Source organism: Balaenoptera physalus (assembly GCF_965194825.1).
Source record: "Balaenoptera physalus genome assembly, chromosome: X".
NCBI classification, from domain to species: domain Eukaryota; kingdom Metazoa; phylum Chordata; class Mammalia; order Artiodactyla; family Balaenopteridae; genus Balaenoptera; species Balaenoptera physalus.
Genome location: NC_138903.1, coordinates 46,499,713 through 46,522,485, shown reverse-complemented (window position 1 = coordinate 46,522,485; position 22,773 = coordinate 46,499,713). Strand labels below are relative to the sequence as shown.

The 22,773-nt window shown below is 40.1% G+C and overlaps 1 protein-coding gene across 8 annotated transcripts in view; it reads right to left on the bottom strand.

Moving 5' to 3' along the window:
* KANTR (KANTR integral membrane protein) overlaps positions 1-22,773 on the bottom strand; it is a 61,167-nt gene that overhangs the window by 22,074 nt on the left and 16,320 nt on the right. Inside the window, exon 3 of one of the 8 annotated variants that reach the window (XM_082445226.1) lies at positions 12,695-21,644. The exons of the other annotated variants lie outside the window; for them this stretch is intronic. Coding sequence (XP_082301352.1) covers positions 20,590-20,820 — 231 coding nt within the window. The 5' untranslated portion in view covers positions 20,821-21,644 and the 3' untranslated portion in view covers positions 12,695-20,589. Of the gene's footprint in view, positions 1-12,694; positions 21,645-22,773 lie in introns of those variants that run through there. 8 annotated transcript variants of the gene reach the window in all.

Below are 22,773 nucleotides of genomic sequence, written 5' to 3'. Positions count from 1 at the left end.
TGTATGAGCCAATTCCTTATAATAAATCTCTTTATCTATCTACCTATCTATCTATCTACATTCTATTGCTTCTGTTTCTCTGGAGAGCCCTAATACTGATTTTGATACTGAAAGTGGTTCTAGAGGAACAGAATTTTAAGGATGAGTTTCTGAATTGGTTCTGGGGTTTCTGGAATTGGCTTTCTAATCTGATTAGATTTTAGAGACACTAATGACTATCCCAGTAGTAAAGAGAGCACGGATATTCCATGGCATGAACTGCTCAGAGAGATACACAAAATATTACCAGTGGATACTCCTAATCAACCACTCGTAAGAAGCAAGGATCTGGGTGACTGTGTATTTATTTTTGAACATGTTTCTTAAATTAATGACTATAATGAGCTTGGCTGGTTGCTCCTAATGTTGCTCTACAAAGTGGGGAAAGTAAAGACCAGCTCAAGGATTTGAATTCCCAGCACAAGAGCCACATAAATGACCTGAAAGCTTCTAGGTGTGCCCTGGAGACCCTTATCTCCTGTAGTAGCAGGGCTGAGATTGCTGAAAATCAAACCCAGAATCTCATCCTGCAACTGGCTGAATTTCAACACAAGTTGAATTCCTGGCCTTACAGGGTGTCCCCTGTTAAAGTGAGAGAGCATGGATGGGGAACGAATAGGATCCTAAAAGTCAGAATGGTGAGCCCAGGTCTCCTTGAGGAACACTGCCAAAAGTTCATACTGTTAATCTTTCTCTCAGCCTTCCCCAAAGGGACCTACAGCCTTTTACCAGGGTAACCGTGCATTGAGTAAAAGGAAATAATCAGATCTTTGGGGGACTACTGGACACTGCCTCTGAACTGACACTGTTTCCAGGAGACCACACTGGTCCACCAGTCAGAGTAGGAGCTTATGGAGGTCAGGGGATCAATGGAGTTTTAGCTCAGCTCTGTCTCACAGTGGGCCTCGTGGATTCCCAAACCCATCTTATGGTTCTTTCCCCAGTCACAGAATGCATACTTGGAGTAGATCTACTCAGCAGCTGGCAGAATCCCTACATTGTTTCCCTGACCTGTGGAGTGAGGGCTATTATGGTGAGAAATTGCAAATGGAAGCCACTAGAACTGCCTCTACCTAGGAAAATAGTAAACTAAATGCAGTACTGCATTCCTGAGGGATTGCAGAGATTAGTGTCACCTTCAAGGACTTGAAAGATGCAGGCGTGGTGATTCCCATCATATCCCCATTCAACTCTCCTATTCAGTCTGTGTGGAAGACAGATGGATCTTGGAGAATGACAGTGGATTATTGCAAGCTTAACCAGGTGGTGACTCCGACTGCAGCTGCTGTACCAGATGTGGTTTCACTGAGCAAATTAACACATCCCTTGGTACCTGGTATGCAGTTATTCACCTAGCAAATGCTTCTTCTCCATCCCTGTCCATAAGGCCCACCAGAGGCAGTTTGCTTTCAGCCAGCAAAGCCAGAAATACACCTTCACTGTCCTACAGTTGTATAACAACTCTCCAGCCCTATGTCATAATTTAGTTCGCATGTAGCTTTATCACCTTTCCTTTCCACGTGATATCACACTGGTCCATCACACTGATGACATTATGCTGACTGGATCTAGTGAGCAAGAAGTAGCAACTACTCTAGACTTATTGGTAAGGCATTTACACATCAGAAGGTAGGATATAAATCTGACAAAATTTAGCAGCCTTCTACGTCAGTGAAATTTCTAGGGGTCCAGTGGTGTGGGGCATGTTGAGATAACCCTTCTAAGGTGAAGAGTAAATTGTTGTAGCCGGCCGTCCTACAACTAAAAATGAGGCACAATGCCTAGTGGGCCGCTTTGGATTTGGGATGCAACATATTCACTTGGGTGTGTTACTCTGGCGCATTTACCAAGTGACCCAAAAATCTTCTAGTTTTGAGTGGGGCCCAGAACAAGAGAAGGCTCTGCAACAGAGCTAGGCTTCTGTGCAAGCTGCTCTGTCATTTGGGCCATGTCATCCAGCAGGTCCAATTATGCTTGAAGTGTCAGTGACAGATAGGGATGCTGTTTGGAGTGTTTGGCAGGCTCCTATAAGTGAATCGCAGCCCAGGCCTTTAGGATTTTGGAGCAAGATCCTACCATCATCCACAGATAACTACTCTCTTTTCGAGAAACAGCTCTTGGCCTGCTACTGGGCCTTAGTAGAGAATGAACACTTGACCATGGGCCACCAAGTTACCATGTGACCTGAGCTTCCCATCATGAACTAGGCATATGACCCACCAGTCATAAAGTTGGGCGTGCACAGCAACACTCTATCATCAAATGGAATTAGTATATACAATACATGATCGGGCCCGGGCAGGTCCTGAAGGCACAAATAAGTTACATGAAGAAGTGGCCCAAATGTCCACGGCCCCCACTCCTCCTACACTGCCTTCTCTCCCCAAGACTGCACCTATGGCCTCATGGGGAGTTCCCTACAATCAGTTGACAGAGGAAGAAAAGTCTCGGGCCTGGTTTATAGATGGTTCTGCACAACATGCAGACACCACCCTAAAGAGGACAGTTACAGCACTACAGCCCCTCTCTGGGACATCCCTGAAGGACAGTGGTGAAGGAGATTCCTCCCAGTGGGCAGAACTTTGGGCAGTGCTCCTGGTTGTTCACTTTGCTTGGAAGAAGAAATGGCCACACATGTGATTACATATCGATTCATGGGCTGTGGCCAATGGTTTGGCTGGATGGTCAGGCACTTAGAAGGAACATGATTGGAAAATTGGTGACAAGGAAATTTTGGTAAGAGGTATGTGGATAGACCTCTCTGAATGGGCAAAAACCATGAAGATATTTGTATCCCATGTGAATGCTCACTAAAGCGTGACCTTAACAGAGGAGGATTTTAATAATCAAGTGGATAGGATGACCCATTCTGTGGACACCAGTCAGCCTCTTTCCCCAGCTACCCCTGTCTCATCGCCCAATGGGCTCATGAACAAAGTGGCCAAGGTGGCAGCAATGGGGGTTGTGCACGGGCTCTGCAACATGAACTTCCACTCATTAAAGCTGACCTGGCTACGGCCACCACCAAATAACCCATCTGCCAGCAGCAGAGACCAACACTGAGCCCCCTCTACAGCACCATTCCCTGGGGTGATCAGCCTGGTGGCAGGTTGGTTACATTGGACCACTCCCATCACGGAAGGGGAAGCATTTTATCCTTACTGGACTAGACACTTACTCTGGATAAGGGTTTGTCTTCCTTACACTTAATGCTTCTCCTAAAACCACTACCCATGGACTTACAGAATGCTTTCTTTATGTACCATGATGGTGTTCCACACAGCACTGATTCTGATAAAGGAACTCACCAAAAGTGCAGCAATGGGCCCATGCTTATGGAATTCACTGGTGTTACCATGTTCCTTACCATCCCAAAGCCGCTGGCTTGATGAATAGTTGAATGGCCTTTAGAAGAGTCAGTTACAGGTCAGTTAGGTGGCAATGCCTTGCAGGGCTAGAGCAATATGTGGTGTTGTTTCTCCCATAGTCAGGATTCATGGGTCCAGGAATCAGGGGTAGAAACAGGAGTGGCACCACTCAAATTATCCCTGGTGACTCACTAGTAAAATGTTTGCTTCCTGTTCCCATGACCTTATGCTCTGTTGGCCTAGAGGGCTTAGTCCCAAAGGGAGGAATGCTTCCACAAGGACACACAACAATGATTCCATTGAACTGGGAGTTAAGACCAGCTGCCCCACCACTTTGGGCTCCTCATGCCTCTGAATCAATAGGCAAAGAAGGGAGTTACTCTGCTGGTGGGGGTGACTCATCTCGACTACCAAGGGAAAACTGGGCTGCTACTCCATAACAGAGGTAAGAAAGAGCATGTCTGCAACACAGGAGATGCCCTAGGTATCTCTTAGTATTATGTACCCTGTGATTAAAGTAAATGAAAAACTACAACAACCCAATCCAGGCAGGATTAGTAATGGTCCAGATCCTTCAGGAATGAAGGACTGCGTCACTCCATTGGGTAAAGAACCACGACCAGCTGAGGTGCTTGCTAAAGGCAAAGGAAATACGGAATGGGTAGTGGAAGAAGGTGGTTATAAATACCAGCCATGACAATATGGTCATTTACAGCAATGAGGACCATAACTTTCATGACTAGTGTCTCTTTTTTTTTTTTCTATATATTTATTTATTTGGCTGTGCCGGGTCTTAGTTGCGGCATGTGGGATCTAGTTCCCTGACCAGGGATCAAACCCGGGCCCCCTGCATTGGGAGTGCAGACTCTTAACCACTGGACCGCCAGGGAAGTCCCCGTGTCTCTTTATTTTGATATATATATATATATATATATATCTTTGTTTTCTTCCCTTTCTTATCCCCTTATCATGTAAAAGAAGATGTATTCACTTTATATCATAATATTTAAGTATTGTTAACTTTACATCATAGTATTTAAGTTATGGGATGTCAAAGAGAAGAGTAAACATCACACAAGGACTTTACCTCTTCTTCTGGGGAAGGGGTTAGTGCATTTTTGGTTGTATGCAGGATAGTTGTATCATGTTAGGTGGAAGGATAACCTTTTTATTATCTTCATTTGGAGATTAAGTGTGATTTAAGGAGATGCCTATGAGTGTCAAGTTGACAGGGGGTGAACTTGTGATGGTTAATTCTATGTATCAACTTGACTGGGCCACACACTGCCAGCTATTTGGCCAAACATTATCCTGGCTGTTCCTGTGAGGGTGCTCTGGGATGAGATTAACATTTGAATTGGCAGACTGAGTAAAGCAGATTGCCCTCCCCAATGTCTGTGGGCCTCATCCAATCTGTTGAAGGTCTGAATAGAACAAAACGCCAGACTTTCCCCAGATTAAGGGAGAATTCTTTCTGCCTGACTGCCTTTGAACTGGGACATCAAGATTTTTCTTGCCTTTGGATTCGAAATGAAACATTGGCTCTTCCTGGGCCTTTGGATGGGAACTACACCATCAATTCTCCTAGGGCTCCTGCTTGCCCACTCACCCTACAGATCTTGGGGCTTGTCAGCCTCCATAATTGTGTGACCCAATTCCTTATAATAAATACCTCTCTCTCTCTCTCTCTCTCTCTCTGTCTCTCTCTCTCTCCCCACACCACCCCCCCACATTCTATTGGTTTTGTTTCTCTGGAGAACCCTAATACAGATTTGGAAACAATATTTTTATAAATTAAATCTATTTATATGTTAGGTTCTCAAAAATGATATTTAATATTAGGATGCATTAAGAGTACTTAAAATGAACTTCACTGACATTTAAAAAATCTACATGTGGTAAATGAAATATTAATTTTTGGTTAATTTCATAATGAAAATTCTAAAAATTTTAAATATTCAAAATAAATATTACTTATACTCACATATGAACATATTTTGAATAACAGCGTTTTTGAAGTGATAAGGGCCTATAACAGCCCATTCTGACTTAATTAAATAATCCCATTATTATGTTTTCATATTTTTTTCTAAAAGTAATGATAACCCAGAATGAAATTCCATCAAAAATCAGCATTTGGTTCATTGTTAACATCAAAACCAGTAATACAAAGAGATGGGGAAAAAGAGAAGTTGGGGAGAGAGAGTGACAGAGAGAAAGTAGAGAGAGAGAAATAAAGAATAAGAGAAGGGACAGAGGAAGGAAGGGAGGGAGAGAGGGGAAAGAGAGAATGGAAGATAACAACAGAGAAAATAAACAAAATTAATGATGTTCCTTACAGCAGCACCTACTAATAGATGCTGATGATTCTGATAAGATATAACTTCCATAACTTCTGTATTACTAGAAAAAAATGTAAAAAAATTAAAACCCCAGATTGAATCTAATAAAAATTTAAATATTACACTTATGCACACAAAACAAATTATCTTGATGAGCGGGAACAAAGTAAAAATCATATTAAGTGGAATGATTCCCAGAGAAGGTCAGAGGAGTGTTGCATAGTGCAGCCTGCACAGAGCCGCTCTCTGATGGCGGAAGCTACGCATGGAGTCTTTCCTGGCAGCATAATAATCATGGGATCTAGAAGTTCACAGAGAAAACCATGCGAGTACTGTACTGTTCAAATATAGTTTCAAAATATTTTAAAACCGGTTTAAAAAAACAGTTGTAAATGTTAGAGATATTTTTAAAACATTTGTCATTATTTTTAAAGTTACAGCTATCAATAACTCCCACCCGTGGAACTGATTTGCAGCACTGTAGGTTTCCTGGACACATGTGCTGGGAAAATCCACTTTAAAGAGTGAAGGCTTGTATTTTTGCCCTTGGAAGCTTCTCACTTGAAGAGACATACGTTTAGTTTTTTGCCTTTTCTTTTTGGGCTTAACGCTGTGATGAACACCCTCACATATGTCCCCTTATATATGTGTATATTTCCCTAAGATTTATTATACCCAGGGGCAGAACTGTTGGGTCATACAGTATATGCATATTTCATTTGGCAAGGTACTGCCAGACAGCCTTCAGAATGGCTGCCCAAGTCCACACTCCCACCAGCCACGCAGGTGGGTTTACAGGTCCTTACAGCCTCACCAGCACTTGGCATTATCCTGCTTTCTAATTTTGTCAGTCTCATAAATGTAAAGTCATATCTCACGGTTATTTTAACTTCTCAGATTTCCAATGATCTTGAATACCTCATCATATATGCTGTTGGTTTTTCAAATTTCTTCTTCTGCAAACTGTCTGTTCTATGCTTTGCCCACCTGGTGGTGGTGTTCTCTTTTTTGTTGATCCACAGGAAGCCTTTGGATATTCTAGATATTAAATCCCTTGTTGATTTAGACATTGCAAATATCTTCTCCCAATTTGTAGGTTATCTCTTACCTTTGTCCATAGTCTTTCACCAAGCACAAATCCTTAATTTTGATGTAATCGAATCAATCAACTCTTTACCATATGCATTATAGTCTTGCAGTTTTATCTAATAAGTCATTCCAAGCCCCTAGGTCACAAAGGTATCCTCCCACAATTTCTCTTATTAACATTAGAGTTTTATCTTTCACATTTAGGTCCTCTATCTAGAGTCCATTTTTTTACATGGTGTGAGGTAGGGGTCTGGTTTTATTTTTCTCCAAGTCAAGAGTCAGTTTTTTCAACACCATCAACTAAGCAACTGTCCTTTCTCCATTGATCTGTTACACACTAGGTTCCTTTATATCCACAGGTCTGTATCTATGCTGTTCTATTGGTCTACTTTCCTATTTTTGTGCCAATGCCACACTGTTTATATTACTAAATTCAAAGAAATAAGAAAGAAATGATAATGATAAGGCAGAAATAAATGACATAGAGAACAACAGACAATAGTGGAAATTGACCAAACCAAAACTGGTCTTTGAAAAGACTCATAAGGGAGACAGACCTCTGACAAGAGTGATCAAGAAAAAAAGGGGGAAGGGGGAGAAAATTTCAAAAGCAAAATGCAGAATGAAGTTCTTTTAAAAGATGAATTATGAATGATATGCCAATGAATTTGAAAATCTGGATGAAAAGGATACATTGTTAGAAAAATATAACATGCTAAAATAGGCACAAAAGAAAGGTCTTGAATAGTCCAGTGAGTATTAAGGAAACTGAAATGGTAGTCAAGGAACTCTCCTCCTTCAAAACCCTAGTTGATTTTATAGGTGAGCTGTAGCAAACTTTCAAGTTTCCAATCTTATGCATAATAACAAAAGAGTGAAACTTATCCATTTAATTTTTTGAGCTTAGTGCAACCTAGATTGCAAAACCAGATAAGAAGAACCCAAGAAAAGAAAATTCTAGGACTGTTTCATTTATGAAATGAAAATCCCCAATAAAATGTTAGCCAACAGACATTAACAGTATATTCAAAAGTATAGATTATAACCAGGTAGAGTTTACCCCAGGAATATAAGGATGTTATGGTTCAATATCAAAAGTCACTATATAAATGGTCTGAAGGATAAAAGTCATAAGATTAGTTCAATTGATGCAGAAAAATCATTTGATATATTCTTTTTACGTTGAAATTGGTGCATTATCTTGATTTTTGAGAACTGTGTAGGTGGGTTCCATTAGTAGTGAATTCCATTTCAGGACAGTAAAAGGTACATTGGGTCTGATGAGTTGAGACTTACTGCTCTCAGGTGACACTGAGGCATATTGAGGAGCAACAGGACAGTCTAGTTTCCCTACGGATGTACAGCCTGGGAAGGGACAGTTCAAGTTATTTGTTGTCGATGGTGGGTGAAGACAGAGTTTTGGGGAATTGGAGTGTCCTGAAACAGAGAAACAAAGAGATGCTCAGATCAATCTCAGAGGAGTCTGAGCTGGATTCATGGAGAAGATGATGGTGGGTTCAGAACTCTGAGATGAAAGGGGTGACATATTCATTAATGTGGTGTGGGTCCTGAACGTGGTGGCAGACCTGTTGGCTCTTAGGAATAAATTGCCTTTCTTACCAGGAGGACAGGGCTATTGCATAGACTCTGAGTTGGTATTAAGATGCCATGTTTGAGTGGATAACAACAAGGTCCTACTGTATAGCACAGGGAACTATATTCAATATCCTGTTTTAAACCATAATGGAAAAGAATATTAAAAGAATATATATATATATATATATACACACACACACACACACACACACACACACACATACACATACACACACACATAACTGAATTACTTTGCTGTACAGCAGAAATTAAAACACTGTAAATCAACTATAATTTTTTAAAAAAGATGCCATGTTTGAGGAGGACGTTGATGACAGGCTCTTTGAGACAGGAAGGTGGTAGCATATGCTGTGTAATTTTGATTTTAATGGGAATGTCCTAATCAGCTGCTCCCCCTTGTTAAGGTCAGCCATCCACAAGTTGACTGGGACATCTGTAAGAGCCCAACCCAGAAAGTTGGCTACTGTGGATCAGATCAGGTTGTTACAGAGAGCATTATACTCCGACTGGCCTACAGCACATTACTATGCTTCATTTGTAAGTGATATTTCTACCTGATATGTTAGTAGACACACAGGGGTTAGGCAGGAAGGTATATTGTATATAACACAGTAAGAGGGAGCCATTTCCTAAGATTAGGGATAATCGGCTTTATCTCAATTTCAATCCCAGCAAACAACAGACCTAACGAGGCAAACTGAGCATGGGGAGACTAGGTAGAGCAGGTGGCCTTAGTATGGAGGGGGAAATGCCCATTTGCCAGTCAATGGAGACGGGGATGCTAGGATTGGGGGACAAAACAAGACAGTGTGGCTAGGAGTGATGTGAGTAGACTCAGTGTAACCTCCATGATTCTTTTCCAGGCTGAGGATGGCTGAGGTTTACTCAAGCACTCATTTTCCCAACTGCCAGCTTTTTGTTTCTTGTTTTTAAAACTATAGAGGAAATTTATTTTGCTTCTTCTGCTCTTCTAGGGACATGACTTTAGTCTCCTGTTTTCTCTGCTGGTTTTTGAGTTTTATTGTGAAATGGGCTGGTGTGCCAAGGGCTGTATTGGAATCCTCCAGGAACGCTGGGTAGGAGTCTACAGATAAAACTCTGGAGAGATGACCACTCAGAGGGGCCTTCAAAATCCTCCGCCTCGGGAAATTTTCTGTAGCAACCCTTTATTATAATAATCTTCATGTGATTTGACTTTGCACCTATTGGTTTTGGACAGATTTATAAGGCCCAGCTGCTTTATTCAATATTCAATTCATTCAATATTCATATTCAATATTCAGGTGCAGAAGGTAGAGGAAACTGTACTCCACATTATCTTTGACCACTAGAATGGATGTCTTTTTATTTATTTATCCATGCATTCCATTTTCTCTTCATTCTCCACTCCCACTTCCAACCCTCTGCCTCCATAGGTAGATATTCTAATGTGTTCACTGTGATTCTCTTTGATTCTACGTGTTCTGTCAGGTGTAAATATTATTGGGTTTGAAAACTGTGCTTCTTTGAAAATTTTAACTGCATTCAACATATAGAAAAGTTTCTAAAACTTATTTGTACAGTTTAAGGAAGAATAATAAAACATCCATATACCCACCAACCAGGTTCAGAACTAGAACTTTACAGTATTTTAGAAGCCACCTGTGTATCCCTTCACATACCTCCTTCCCCTGCCCCAGAGGAAACCATTATCCTGACTTTTGTGTTACTCATTCCTTTGCTTTTCATTATAGTTTACCTAAATAATATATATTATTTTGTTTTGAAAACCGGAGTGGCAAACACACACCTAGCTGGTTACTGAAGTTACTGTTAGGTGAAGATGCCCAGGAGGGGATAAGCTGAACAGTCTCTCGGTCATAGTCTGGCTCCAGCTTCCCTAAGAGTTTATGAGAGCCGAGTCTAGGGAGGTCATCGGGGTGAGGTCACGTGTGAGTCCAGGGAAACACACATGGCTCACCACAGTCAGGGCACCAGAGGGCTGTTGTGCAGACCAGAAAAATTAGTTGTCTGGTAACAATATGGTTTGACGGGGAGTGGGCCCCTCTGACTTCTCTCCTTCTCATCTCCCCATGACCTGCTCCCCCCGCAAGAGTAGAAGACAGCAGATAACTTCTGTTGGGTGGAATGTATGTCCATGCCCGATCCAGGCTGTGCAGTACTTGGAGGGAGGGGGTGCAGGAGCTTCAGCAGCATGTGGTTAAATTAGCAAAGTCCAGATACTCTGAGCCAGGCTCACCTGGGTATTCTGTCCTCAGGTTGACAGAGGACAGACGGGGCTGTTTCCTCCTTAGTGAAGAGCAGATGCTAAAGGATGAATGCCATAGAGAGTAGGTGACCTAAGACAAAGGAATACATGCTTTCTGTTTATTTTTTTCCTTCTCCCTTGCTTGTTTTGTTTACTCCCTATTATCCACACTCCCGTTCCACCCCAAATCCTACCTCATAGGCATCTCTTTGAATGTGTTTAACTTATATCCTTTTGTCCAAGTTCTTTTAAGATGTATATTTGGTGTATATGTGCATGTATTTGTAACTTATGTGAATAGTGTTTTGTTTTATGGCTTATTATTTTTCCCCCAGTGCTATGTGTTGAAGATCACCAGTGATGCTCTGTGTACATCTAACTCACTGATCTAACTGCTGGAAGGCCAACTATGGAGTGCATCCCTCACTATTTCCCTGTGCATCCCCTGGTGATGGACACCCAGAATGCCCCCAGCTCCCCACTGTTGCAAACCACACCATAACAAACATTCTCCTACATGACCTGTTATGGATCTGTGTGAGAATTTCTTTAGAGGGCACATGGGGATATTGAATTGGACTATGTACTGCCACATTCATCTCTGGGATGGCTGCCCAAGTCCCTTCTACCACTAGAAGTGCATGAGGGTCCCTATGCCTCATATTCCCATTATAGGACTTGGCACGATTGAGTTTTCTAAAATTTTGCCCATCCATGAGATCTAAAGTGAAATCTCATTGTAACTTTATTTTGTACTTTTCTGATAACTAATGCATTTGAGCATCTTTTTTTTAAATAAATTTATTTATTTTATTTATTTATGTTTGGCTGTGTTGGGTCTGCGTTGCTGCACGCAGGCTTTCTCTAGTTGCGGCGAGCGGGGGCTCTCTTCGTTGCGGCACATGGGCTTCTCATCGCAGTGGCTTCTCTTGTTGCGGAGCACCGGCTCTAGGCGCACGGGCTTCAGTAGTTGTGGCTCGAGGGCTCTAGAACACAGGTTCAATAGTTGTGGTGCACGGGCTTAGTTGCTCCACGGCATGTGGGATCTTGCCGGACCAGGACTCGAACCCGTGTCTCCTGCATTGGCAGGTGGATTCTTAACCACTGCGCCATCAGGGAAGCCCGAGCATCTTTTCTTATGCCCGTTAGTTTTTTCAGTTTTCTACTTCAGGAAATCGCTTGTTCATATCCTTTGTAGGCCTGTTTGTGGAGGCCCCTCTACTGTTTTTCCAGTGTAGGCTCTACTGACAGCACTGATCCTGTGGGAAGGCTGGACCCTAACCAAGGCTTCTGTACTCTGTATCACATTCTGTAGTGCCTTTGTATTTCCATATGAATTTTTTAAATTTATTTTTTAATTAAAAAAAATTTTTTTGGCCACCCCACGTGGCATGTGGGATCTTAGTTCCCCAACCAGGGATTGAACCCGTGCCCTCTCCACTGGAAGCGCAGAGTCTTAACCACTGGACCGCCAGGGAAGTCCCTCCATATGAATTTTAAGATTACCTTGTCAAGTTCTGCAAAAAAGCCTGCTGAGACTTTTAAAGGGATTATGAGGAATGTACAGATTGGTTTGGGGAGAATGGACATCTTAACAACACTGAGTTTTCTAACCCATGAACGAGGTGTACCTTTCCATTTATTTTGTTCTTTCAGCAATACAGGTGTACAGGTCTTTCTGTCAGATATATTCCTAATTCATATTTTTAGATGTTATTATAGCTGGAATTTTAAAAATTTCTATGTCCAATTGTTCATTGCTATATACAGTTGGTATATACAATTGTTTTGTGTATATTGATCTTGTATCTTGCAACTTGGGGAATTACTTATTAGTTCTAGTAGTTTGTTGTTGTTTGGTAGATTCAGCTGGATTTTCTACACAGTCATGTCATCTTCTATAAAAATATAGTTTTTTATAACTATAAAAAATATAGTTTTACTTCCTCCTTTCCCATCTGGATGGCTTGCCTTTTCTTTTCTTTTCTTGATGTCTTGCCTCTCCTTTTCTTGTCTGACTGCACTGGCAAGAACCTCCGGTACAATGCTGAACAGAAGTGGTGAAAGCAGACATCCCTGTGTTGTCTCTGATGTTGGGGGGGGGGTGTGAAACTTTCAGTCTTTCACCACTAAATATAGTGTTAGCTGTGGGTTTTTTGTAAATGCCCTATATCAGGTCGAGAGGTTCCCTTACATTCCTAGTTTACCAAGAGGTTTTCTTTTTAAATCAGGAATGGATATTGGATTTTGTCAAATGTTTTTCTGCATTTATTGCAATAATCATATGGGGTTTGGAGGGGGCTTGTTAACATGGTGAACTGCATTGACTTATTTTCTAATGTTACTCCAACGCTGCATTCCTGAGATAAACTCCACTTGGTTGTGATATCTTTTTAAATATATTGTTGGATTTGATTTGATAAAATCTTGTTTAAAATTTTTGCATCTCTTGAACTTTCACTTTTGACACTTTCCTCAAATAGGCCTCCCCACCAAGCACTTATTTTCAGTATGACTCACTCCTCCTGTTCATATCCTCTAGATTGTGTCTGAGATAGTTACTGAGGCTGGGAATTTTCCCAAACTCAGAGAAGGCCCAGGAGAATTTAGAACAAAGACTGAAAGCATTTCTGATGTGGTCAGTCCTACCTCTGAGAGTGTGAATCAACTCCTGGGAGCAGACTTGCCCCTCAACAGAGTCATGTCCCCAGCCTGAAGAGCCATCACACCCTTTAAAGCCTCTCAGTACCTGACAGGTTAGTTCCAAAGAGAAAAGCATTATTAAATGCTTAGGAAATCCCTTACCCTAGATTAACCCTCACTGTCACTGCTCCCCCATTTGGTATTGTTCTACTCCAATGAGGAAATAGCCAATGTGGGTCACCTCTCAAGAGGGGCCTACCCTTAAACCCTGCTTCCCATTTTCCCACTGAAGAATCCTAACCCATTCTGACTACCTAATGAACTTGATATCCCACAGCCTAAAGTACCCAAATAACTCCTCTAAATTCCCGACTTTGTGTTTTTCGTGAATGGCTTTTATTTCTAAGACATTAGGGGAACACACAGGGCAAGATATACTCTGTGCTTTCCTCATTGCACCATAGAAGCTTTTCTTCTCCCTTCAATTCCCTCAGCACAAAAGTAATAATGGTAATAATAGCAAATGCGTATATAGTGCTTACTATCTGCCAGACACTATTCTAAATATGTTTTAGATATATTTACTCATTTAATACCCTCAATAACTCTGTGAAGTAAGTACTATTATTATCCCCGTTTTTACAGAAGATGAAACTAAAGAATATAGAGGTGAAATGACTTGCCCAGGTATGAAATGGCAGATCTAGGATTTGAACCCAGGCAGTCTGGCTCTAGAGTACACTGCACTACCATGCTATCAAGTGACAACTGTGGCACTGACCCACGCTTGTACACTGATGGAGCCCCCCTCAATATCATACAAACTCTCTCTAGGGCTTCAGAATAGGTTACGTCTTTGGTAACTGTGATGCCTTTGGCCAAATCTGGTAGCCAGTGAGTGTTTCTCACTGCCACTGACACCCAAATACACATATTTGGAAACAAAAACTATGCAAGGAAAAGAACACTTTTTTGAAAGACACTATTATTTAATGTCCTCAGAGTGACAAGAAAAAATATTGTATTCATGAAGCAAGATCAGAAAGCTATACAAAGGAATATTCAGAGAACAACAATGATAAAAAGCCCTTAGAATCAAGCAACAATCAAAGAAGGATCTTCAAAGCAGCCAGAGAAAAAGAACACCTGAAAAAAAAAGACAATTAGACTGACAGCAGACTTTTCAACAGTAACAGTGGAAACCAGAAGACAGTGCCATAATATTTTATAAGTGTTAAGAGAAAAAAAAAGGTAATTCAGAACTGAGTACCTAGCAAACCTATCTTTCAAGAGGAATAAAGTGAAATAAAGGCATTTACAGATAAATACAGATTCAGACAGTTTCCTGTTAAGAAATCTGCCCTAAAGGATCTTCTAAAGTATATATTTCAAGAAAGAAAATTATCCCCAAAAAGGAGGTCTGAGGTTTAAGAAGGAAAGTGAACAAATAAAATAGTAAACAAGTATTTAAACACTGCACAAAATAATAATATTGTTAATGTCCATCTAGTGTATATGTTAATATCTTCCTTAGAAAAGAAAATTATAAAATCCTTGCATTGTTTGGGTGGGGGATTATGATAATGTTTAACTTTAGACTTTAGGTTGAATATGTATGGTAAATTTTCTAGACTAACCGCTAAAAACATCTCTGGAGGGACTAATCAAGAAAAAAAGGAAAAAGGCACAAATAAATAATATGAACAATATAAAAGATATAGCAGAAATTATAAAATAAGAGGATACGATTAATTTGAAAACTTAGATGAACTGGACCAACTAATTTATTTACTGGATGAGCCCACTAATAACCTTGACCAGACAAACATGGTAGATGACCAAAGGTGCAAAAAATCCTAAACAATTTATTAGCAAACCAAATGAGTAAAAAAAGATTTAACATAAGATGAAAATGTTGGGTTTACTCCAGAAATTCGAGAGCCAATTAACATTAGAAAGCTCCCATAACGAGGTAGCCCTATGACACTGAGGGGCTAGCTCAGTCCTCTTTGTTAGCCTTAGAGAGAGGGGGAAGCTAAAGGTAGGTCCCCTGGGGATGGGGGGGGGTCTCTTGAGAGGGCAGGCGGGGGAGGGGTCTGGGGCCTGTGAAGGCTCCCACCTCGCATATATACCCTGCTACAAGAACACACATGATAACTCTGAGGTAGGTACAGTAACTTCATTTTACACATGTTCTAAGGCTAAAAAAGGTTAGGAAACTTGACCAAGGTCCCAATGCTAGTACGTAGTTGAGCTATAATCCAAAATCAGGTTGGTCTGGATCTTCAGCTCATGTTCTTAACCACTAGGCAGGCCACTGTCCCTTTAATATTGATAGTAGTAGGTGTTCAATAAATGGTAGCCAGGTGCCAGGTAACTCACATATGTTCTAACACCCACAACAACTGTCCAAGGTGGGTATTCAACTCATTTTACTGATGAGGAAACTGACACTTAGAGAGGACAGGTGACATGGCTAAGGTCACACAACCAAGACATGAGGGCTCCATACCTTGAAACTGGGCTTACCAGACTCCACAACCAACTTGTCCTAGATTATTACAGGTATGAATGAATCCCAGAGGACGTGAACCCTAATGTCTGAGGACAAGACAGACAGGCCCTGCCCATTCCCTGAAAGATGAATAGTCTTTATGCCACAGCTGGTATCAGGAGTCAGAAAAACTCCTCTCCACAATGAGATCTCCACACAAGGAGCTGAGGGAGACTCCATAACCTCCAGGACAGTGGGAATGACCCCAACCCCAGGGGAGGTACAAAGGAAGCAGGTAACATAAACACCATCATCTAGATAAGGAAGCCAGGAACACTGGAAGCTGGTATGAACAAGTTTGTGGACAGTTGTGTCCAACCAACTTTTCATTACCTTTCTGAAGAGTTAACAGATTAGCATGTCAAGGGAGGTCACAAACTCCTCATGTCAGAATTTTGGTATGTGCCAGAGTCTCCTAGAATGATCTCGTAGAAAGAAAGGTGAACAGTGAATGCAGTTAGGTTGGTGTACACCATGCTGCTTCCCATCTTTCGGCCTTTGCCCATGCTGTACCCGTTGCCTGGACTGCCCTCCTCTCCCCTGTTAGTCACCTAGAAGATTCCTACTCATCTTTTTAGAGTCAGTTCATATACCATCTCTTCCAAGAAAACTTCCTCGGTCCCCTGTGCTGGGTCGTGTGTTCCATAGGGGCTCTCACAGTCTCTCGTACCCATCACTATTACTGCATTGACCACACTGCCCTGAAATGATGGTTCTGTGTCTGAGAACACACTTTGTTCATCTCTGTGTCCTCAGTGCGGAACCGGAGGCCTGATACATAGTAGGTGTTCAGTCAACTTTGCTCAAGTGAACTTATAACTAGCTGGCTGGTTAAACCCAGTGTGATAATGATTAATGAACTGATGTTGGCCCGGTGGGGGGGGGTCTCTAGGGGCGTGCCACAGGGACCTGTGTGTATTGATGGCATTCTGATGAAATTAGTGGGCTACAAAAAAACCAGGGGAGTAGGCCACACATTAAACAGAATTAGTATCCAAACAGTCATGGACAAACAGAAACACTGGAGCCATGCTGGCTCCCAAAGGGGTTAGGGAGAAAGTCAGGACTAAAACCTCACAATCTGTTGTAGCCTTTACAATGGAAAAAAGTTTTTCTGAGCTGAAACTTACTTCCCTGAAGTGTCCACCATTATGACAGCACTTACTATGTACCAGGCTTTATACCAGCTCCTGTACAATTCCCCCCCAACCCAAGTACCACAGAAAAAGTCTAATGGGGGTGATCCGCTTGGCCGGGGGACCAAGAAACAGTTTCTCACAGGCAGGAGAAAGGAGGATCCTAGCTGGGACCAAAAGGCCTAATGAGAGCTGGGGCTTTGGTTTTCACTAAGTAACAGGCAGGCATGACAACACAGCAGTTTGAGGGCTGTTTGAAAAAGAGGCAGGTCCACCTTTAGGAGCCCAGGATACAGAGCGAGTCATACATGGGGCTTTGTTACCACCCTACCAACTCTGAACTTGCTCCTCAAAAGAACCCAGGAGCTATCCTCACTGCTTCTTTACAGCCCTCACCCTTCTGAACAATGACACCCAAGCTCCTTTGCATGGCATGAAAGGCGTTCATGCCTAGCCTAGTTCTCAGTGCATTTCTCCCTCTATCCTCCACATTAATTCATTCATTAATTCATTCAGTTTATTCCACAAATATTTATTGAGTGTCTACTAAATATTACTATGCACTGTTCTTGGCACTAGAGATACAACAGTGAACAAAACAAGAGTCCTTGCTTTGTGGAGCTTACAGTCTATTGTGGAGAGACAAACACTAATCACAATAAATAAATATAGTATATCAGGTGGTGATCAGTGCTCTGTAGGAAAACACAACACATAAAGTAGGATAAGGGGATAGAAAAGTGCTGGTGAATGGGGCTATTTTAGATATGTTTGTCAGGGAATGCTTCTCTAGGAAGGTGACATTTGAGCCTACTGGAAGTGGGTGGGCAAGTCATCAGATTATCTGGGAAGAAGAGTGTTCTAGACAGTGAGACTAGCAAGTACAAAGGCTCTGAAGAGGGGGGATACACGACATGTTTAAGGAACAGCAAGAAGGCCAGTGTGGCTGGAGAACAGTGAGTGATGGGGAAAGTGATAGGAGGCAAGGTCAGAGAGATGATGGGGACAAGATTGTGTAAAGACTTTTGGGCCACGGTGAGGGCTTTGGCTTTTATTCTGAGGGAGCTGGGAGCCATGGGAGAATTTTGAGCAAAGGAGTGACATGATCTGATATGGATTTTAAAAAGAATTTCAGAGACTTCCCTGTGGTTAAGACTCCACACTTCCAATGCAGGAGGCACATGTTCGATCCCTGGTTGGGGAACTAAGATCCCACATGCCATGTGGCGCAGCCAAAAAATTAAAAAATTAAAAAAAAAAGAATTTCAGAGAAGAAGTAGTAATGGTATTAGAACACCAGGCAAAAGAAAAAAAAACCCAGACAATTACTAGGAAAACAAAAAGGTATACAACAGAGGATATGTAATCAGACTGTACTATGTTGTTTGGATGTGAACAATATTTACAATGCCATACTTAGACAAACAGTGATTACTGGCTGAACAAAAATTGTATAACATGTTTAAAGAAATAATAAATGCAACCACAAAGATGAGCAAGCAACAAGAGACTATTAGGGATGACTAGGAAGATTAGAAAGTGAAATATATGAAGTTTGTACAAATGAAAAATACAATTCTTGAAATAAAAAAACTCGGTGGACAGATTAAACAGTAGATCAGACAGAGCTGAAGAGAGAATCAATAAGCTGAAAGATATATCTGAAGAAATTGCCTAGAATGAAGTGCAGGAAGACAAGAAGATAGAAAATATCAATGAAATGTTACGAGATGTGGAAGACAGAATGAGGAGGTCCAAAATATGACCAACTGAATTCTGAGAAAGAAAATACAGAAAGAATGGAAGAAAGGCAATATTTGAAGAGAGAATGGCTGAGAACTTTCCAGAAATTATGAAAAACATGAATCCGCAGGCATGAAGCACATTTCCAAAGTAGAATAATAAAAAAGAAATACATACCTAAACATTGATAGAATGAAACTGCAGAACCCCCTGAATATACCCCTCCCCTCCAAAAAAAAGGGAGAGAGAAAAGTAGCCAGAATATAAGAAAACAAAAACACCTACAAAAAACAGCAATTAGACTGATAGTGGACTTCTAATATTACCTATAACAATCTACCTTTTAAGAATGAGAATAAATACATTTACATATAACAAAGACTAGGAGAATTTAACACCAACAGATATGTACTAAAAGAGTATCTAAACATCGTAATCATAATGAAGGAAAATGATCCCAGAATGATGTTCTGAGATGCAAGAATGTATGTATGTAAATCCAAACACATACCATCTATATAAAATACTAATGATGATATATTAGTGAGGTCAGGGGAAAAAGGAACAAACTAACACACTCAAAAAAATAACATGTGGTCAAGATAGGAATGACTAGAGTTGAAGGTTTCTAAGGTTCCTGCATTCTTCAAGAGGGAGGTTAAAATACTGTTTAACTTTAAACCTTGTAAGTTAAACATGCATGGTAAAATTTCAAGGATAACCACAGAAAGAAAGGAAAAAGAATAGGTAAATTCCAAACAGTAGGGAGGAAAAAAAAATGATTAAGAAAGCAAACAAACAAATTTCAAAACTAAAAAGCAGGCAAAAAAAGAGAAAAATGAAGCATCGAAAAGGTGGTGGTAGGAAATAGAAATAAGAAAGTATGATGGAAGAAACAAGTCCAAATATATCACAATAAGTGTAAACAGACTAAACTTGACCATTAAAAGACAGAGATCATTATATTAGATGTTTTAAAAGGTGCAGCTATATGCCATTTCCGAGAGATATAATTAAAGCATAAAGGCATGAAAACGTTGAAAAGTAAAAGGATGGAAAATTATATACCACACAAATCCTAAGAAGAAGAAAAGTTTGTGTTGCTATATTAATGTAAGATAAAATAGACTTCAAGGAAAAAAATGCATTATCAGGAATAGAGAGGGTCATTACATGTTTACCGGGAATATGTAACAATTCTCATTTTGAATATTCCTAATAGAATACCCTCAAAATAAGTAAAAGGAAAAAAAAAGAACTACAAGGAGAAATAGACAAATCCACCATCATAATTGCATATTAACATACCTTATAATTATTGGTATATTATGACCAAAAAAATCAGTTTAGATATAGAAAATGTGAACAATACGATTAACAAATTTGATAACAGACTTATGTGGAACTCTGTATTCAACAGTTAGAGAACATACATTTTTATAAATCACATAGGAAACATTCAAAAATATTGATCACCTATTAAGCTATAAAACAAGTCTCAATAAATTTCAGAATTGTTATCACACAGATCACATCCTCTGACCATAATGCAATTAAAGCTAGAGTTCAATAACATAAAGATAAACTTTAAAATCTCCACACATTTAGAAACACACTTCCATATAACTCATAGGTCAAAGAAGTAACCATGATGGAAATGCTGAAATACTTGGAACTGAACAGTAACAAAATATGACATGTCTGAACTTGTAGAAAAGCAGTAGTTAGAGGGAAAGTTACGTCCTTAAATGTGCAAAGTAGAAAACAAGAAAGACTGAAAATTAATAAGGTTGGTGTCCAATTTAAGAAATTAGAAAAATAACAACAAAATAAATCCAAAAAATGTGGAAGGAAGGAGATCAAAAAAAATAAGAGCAGAAATTAAAGAAATAGAAAACAAAGACAAAATAGAGAGGAGCAACAAAGCCAAAAGTTGGTTCTTTGAAAAGACTAGTAAAATAGACAAACCTCTGGTGAGATTGATCAAGAAAAAAAGTGAGAAGGCACAAATAACCAATATCAGCAATGAAAAAGGAGACATAACTACAGATTGTATACAGCAGAGAATAAAAAAATAAGGAAACTTTATGCCAATAAACTTGAGAAAGCAGACAAAATGGACCAATTCCTAGAAAACTATAACTTACCAAAACTGACTCAAGAAGAAAAAGAAATGCTGACTAGTCCTCTAACTACTAAAGGAATTGAAGCAGTAGTTAAAACTTTTCCTACCAAAAAACAAACAAAAGAACAAAAAACAACAGGAGGGAGAATTTTCCAGTTGATATGTGGATGACAGGTAGGTGAAGAAATATTAATCCCCTTAGGCCTGGAAGTGTCCACGTAGGCCTTAAGGCAGTGGAGACCCTAGGCAGGCCACTTCTCTCTATGGGCAGCCTCCTGTGGAGATCCTTAGAGGGTGGCCCTTAGTGAAATGGGGTCTGACAAATCCCTCTGCAGTCCCTGCAGGTGGTGAGCACGAATGAGTAACATCCAGCACTCAGTTACTGCTCTGTGGTAAATGTGCTAAGCAGGGCCGAAGAGGAGCTCTAAGACTTGGACAGCCTCTTCAGTAGCCAGCTTCTGTAGTCTTCTGCTCACTGAGGACAAGGGGCCTGCGGAGCTGCTGGAGGAGTCTGTGTTCCAGTTGCCAAGAAACACCACACGACCCAAGTTGTGACTGGATGGGGTGGGGTTGGGTGCAGGGAGGCCAAGCAGGGGCTTTTGGAGAGTGTAGCTCCAGGCAGAAGCCCTGAAACTCTGTCTTCACGAATATCAGATACTTCTATCCATTTGCAGCTGATGAGCCCTTTTAATGGTGTCCAAGCTAGCTGCAGGGTGATGGTTCTAACAATGATGCATGTTCTGCAAATAAGAGCTTTATCATTATTTTGAAATAGTTAATATGAAAGAGTTCAATTGGATTTGAAATCTAATCATATTATCACAAGACATTTTTAACAATATATTTGTCAGTGAAACAAAAAGAAAAGCTGTTAGATATAATTTCACTTTTCAAACATTTTTGAACAATTTAAAAGTTGGTTTTAAATACTTTACCACCTAATTGTACAAAGAAAGATTTGTATTGATGGTGACCGTTAAGAATTTGAAGAATACATCATTAAAAAGTCTTGATCAGGATTTGTCTGTAGCCATTTTAAGCATAAAACCTGATATAAAATAAACATGTTATGGAAGCAGATTTCAAGTTTCTCATTCAAAATTTTGAAAATATTTTATTTAGAAGTTTAATATTCACTTAATATTAAAAAGAAAAGACCAAGGTGGTTTTACAGGAGAATTCTACCAAACAGATCATTCCAAAGTCATATAGTAGCATCTTCCAGAATATTGTAAATGAGGAAACACTGACTCATTCTATGATACCAGCAGAACTTGATGCCAAAGGCAAATAAGGATAGCATGAGAAAGGAAAATTAAAGACCAATTTATGGACACAGATACAGAAATCCTAAACAAAATATTAGCAAACTGAATCTAGTATTGTAGAAAAAGGAAAAGATCATGACCAAGTTATGTTTATACCAGAAATGCAAAGGTAGTCTAACATAAGGAAAACCTATAAGTGTCATTTACCACATCATCAGATTATTGGAGGGAAAAAACCATAATCATCCTATGAAATAGAAAATGTATCTGATAAAAAAATTCAACACCCTTTCATGATTTAAAAACAATAACAAAAACTTCTTAGCATGGAGGAACAGGATGGAACTTGCTTAATCTGATAAAATCTGTAGAAATCTACAGCAAATATCGTTCTTACTAGAGAAAAGTTAGTGGTGTTTCCTCTAAAATATACAACAAGACAAGGATGCCCACTGCATCTTTTCTATTCATCACTGTACTGGAGGTCCTGGCCATCTCAGTAAGACAAGAAAAATAAATTAAAAGCATAAAGATTGGAAAGGAAAAAACAAAACCGTCATTATTAATAGCTGATATGGTTGTCAACATAGAAAACACAAAA